The following is a 3,262-nucleotide window of genomic DNA, read 5'->3' as shown; positions in this document are numbered from 1 at the left end:
AAAATACATGCGTATTGTAATTTTTTATATATGTATGGGTACAAAAGTTTCTCGGTTATCAACTGACACGAACCACATCTATACTTTCGACGATACGATTTTATCGATAGTGTTAGAAAATGTATACATGTATAGTCATGTAATTCCCAAACTGAAAATGGATGTACTGGCGGTAGTGTACGGGCAATTTCGACGGTAACAGGAAGAAGGCCGACATAGCCTCTCTCAGGTTTCTTTTTGTTAGATATTTTTTATATAAAAAATGGCGGCCATCGTCTGACAGACAAGCTGTCAATGAGCAAAATGCTCCAAGTTTTCGAAATGACTTATCGCTTTGTTGAGAAATATTGTATTGATAAACAATGGCACAGTTCTTACGAGTGTGCAAACCAGAAATCTGTTGCGTGGCTAGAAGTTATGGAACTTGGAGGTTAGAATCTTGTTTTGTCGTCACGTTATATCATAATCGTTGTTAAATAATAAATTTGTTTTTTTAGCCAGCTACTTTTTGTACTCCATTACAATCTTTGATAAATATTTAATATAATGTCCTTTCCGATTTTGTCGTAATTTTGTAAATTTATATTTTCATGAGTAAAATGTATTTCGAAAAAGAAAATCGTCTGTATTTTTCATTAATTTCAGTTTTTTTTAATCAGTCTGTAAGAAAATTATAATTTAATGATAACTCTCTGCTTATTCCGTGCAGATTCTCTGCTTTAATTAATAAAAATCACAAATTACTTTTTTATAACTTAAATTATAGCAGAGAATAGTTTGTGATCCAAAGTTTACATTTATTCTTTTTATGTAGACATTAAAAAACTTAGAAATTAAAAAAACAAGGAAACGAGAGCGACGATTTTCCTTCTTGGAATATATTTTATGCATGAAAGTACACAAATTTGCAAAATTAGAGGAAAATTAAGAGAATATTATATGTTACACACTATATATTAATATATTTATTCACACACATAGTCTTTTTCTTTCTTTTCCCTCCCTTTAACATATGAGATAGAAATATATACTTATTTTGTTCTGAGTGTAGAAAGTGTCAGCCTGCTAAAAAAAAGAACAGATTTATTATTGCCAATGTAGCGCGTTCCTTTTAAAGGTACCAGCAGAATCATTATGAAATCTTAAACGTTTCACCCTATGCGTCGCAGAAAGAGATTAGACAAGCTTTTATCAAATTGTCAAAACAAGTATGTAATTATCTAAATACAAGAAGTATATAATGCTTTAGGTACTTAATTTGTATTAGGAGAAATCATAAATTTTTAATTTGGATAATATAAATGTAAACAGCATATTTTTTATTGTTTTCACTAATCTGTATTTAATGATACATACAATTATCATACAAACTGCTCATTTATTTTTGCTAGTTGCATCCTGATACTAGTGGTAAACAAGGTTATACTGATTTTGTAAGGTTGAACGAGGCGTATGTGATTCTAAGCAAAGAAAATACAAGGCGCCAATATGATTTTGATTTGAAGTATAATAAATACAATCCATCTTACGTCAATAACTCGCAGAACACGTAAGTTAATATTGATTTTATTAAAAAATGCTATACTAATGCAATATGAAATTAAATCTTTCGTATCTTTTCCAAATTCTTGCTTTTACATTTCCAAATTTGGGTGCTTTGACAAAAATATCTGTAGAAAACTTGAAACATTATTTAAAACGAATTATAATAATCAGTGATTATGCTTTGGATGTAACACTGAAATTGTATTATTTTCCATTCTTACGCACAACTCAACAGGAGAATTCTATTGTTATATGGATTATAATGTTTTTGTGAATAGGTTGAAGTGACTTAATTTTTATAATTGATTCTATATTGCCTGTATAAACATGTAAGAGTGAGCTTTAATACAAGTAACATAATACATTATTACAGACAATATAGCAATCGATGGGAATATGAAGTACGTACAGCAGGAGGACCATGGCCGCCACCACCTCCACCAAAACCGAATGAAAACTTTGGCCTCCTAGTAGCTCTTGTGTTTACTGGATTAGGGTTGCTACAATTTGCTTTCATACTTTATTCTATGAAAATAAGAAAGATAGTAGCTTTGCGACATACTCTAATAGAGAATGAATATAAACAAATTCGAGAATCGGCACATATTAAAGCTAATACGTTTTCTATAAACGATCTTAATTCCGAAGAGGATTTTAAAGAGTACCTAACTACAAAAGACAGTAGTGAATGTTAGCAAAAATTTTATTAGAAATTAAAGAAGTAGCAGTTATTAGAAACATTGTTTTTTTCTCGATTTCCTTTTCCTTTCTGTTGTCCTGAAAGTAAATCCTATTTTTCTCTCTCTCTCTCTCTCTCTCTCTCTCTCTCTATATATATATATATATATATGATTTTTATACAGAGATGACTTTCTATATTTATTTTGTAAGTTCGTTTTATATAAGATATTGTTTATCTACTTAATAAAGGAAATTTGAAAGCATGCTTTATTAAATCTATAAAACGAAATGCAAAACGTTTTTTCTCAATGTCTCAATTATAAAAATTTTTTAACCCTTATACAATACAAGATACAATTTGGTGTTTACATACAATTTAGTGTCCGTCCAAACATGGGTTACTAGAATTCGTCCATTTTTTTCACCTATTCAGAATAGTTTAAAAAATCTCTAAAAATTTACCAACATACTTTCAACTTTCTAGAATAAATATTGAAACTTCATTTTGAAAAATAAAATGTAATATAATTTGTAATTACCGAAAGACTCAAAGAGACTTGCACGAACAGGAATCGCCCGGTTACTAATGACTCGACCTTGTACTGTAAGGGTTTATATATATATTTTTATTTTTATCTATACTTACATTTACATATATGAAGGGATGAAAACCATAATGGTGTAAATAAAAAAAATTCACTTGATTATGATTTTGAGAAACAAAAGGTTTTATTAGACTTGATCTAATAAATTCGTGATATGACAAATCGAATATTGGTACTGGGAAAAGATGAGTTATGAATGTTATGATCCATTTAATTTTTTCTTTCAACATTTCTGCTTCAATGAACTGCGTTAATAACCTCAAATCGATAAATTTTAAAAAGTGACGTACATCACTATGATCGTTCTTTCATATAAAAAAAAGATATGGTAATAAAATTGTTTTAATGATAATGCATTATTTGATCCATATTTTTAATATATTTTATAATATTTAATATATTATTAAGATGGTATTGGATAGACGAATCAC

The 3,262-nt window shown here is 28.6% G+C and overlaps 1 protein-coding gene across 1 annotated transcript; it reads left to right on the top strand.

The window, feature by feature from the left end:
- Positions 1–239: 239 nt before the first annotated feature.
- On the top strand, positions 240–2,278 carry LOC108763049 (dnaJ homolog subfamily C member 4). The gene is made up of 4 exons (XM_018510349.1): positions 240–430; positions 1,118–1,208; positions 1,392–1,549; positions 1,919–2,278. Exons 1-4 carry the CDS (start codon positions 363–365, stop codon positions 2,238–2,240), a joined length of 639 nt encoding a protein of 212 aa, XP_018365851.1. The 5' UTR covers positions 240–362; the 3' UTR covers positions 2,241–2,278.
- The last annotated feature ends 984 nt before the right edge of the window (positions 2,279–3,262 follow it).

This window comes from Trachymyrmex cornetzi, unplaced genomic scaffold (assembly GCF_001594075.2).
Source record: "Trachymyrmex cornetzi isolate Tcor2-1 unplaced genomic scaffold, Tcor1.1 scaffold335, whole genome shotgun sequence".
Lineage (NCBI taxonomy): Eukaryota > Metazoa > Arthropoda > Insecta > Hymenoptera > Formicidae > Trachymyrmex > Trachymyrmex cornetzi.
This window is presented reverse-complemented; position numbering and strand designations above follow the sequence as displayed.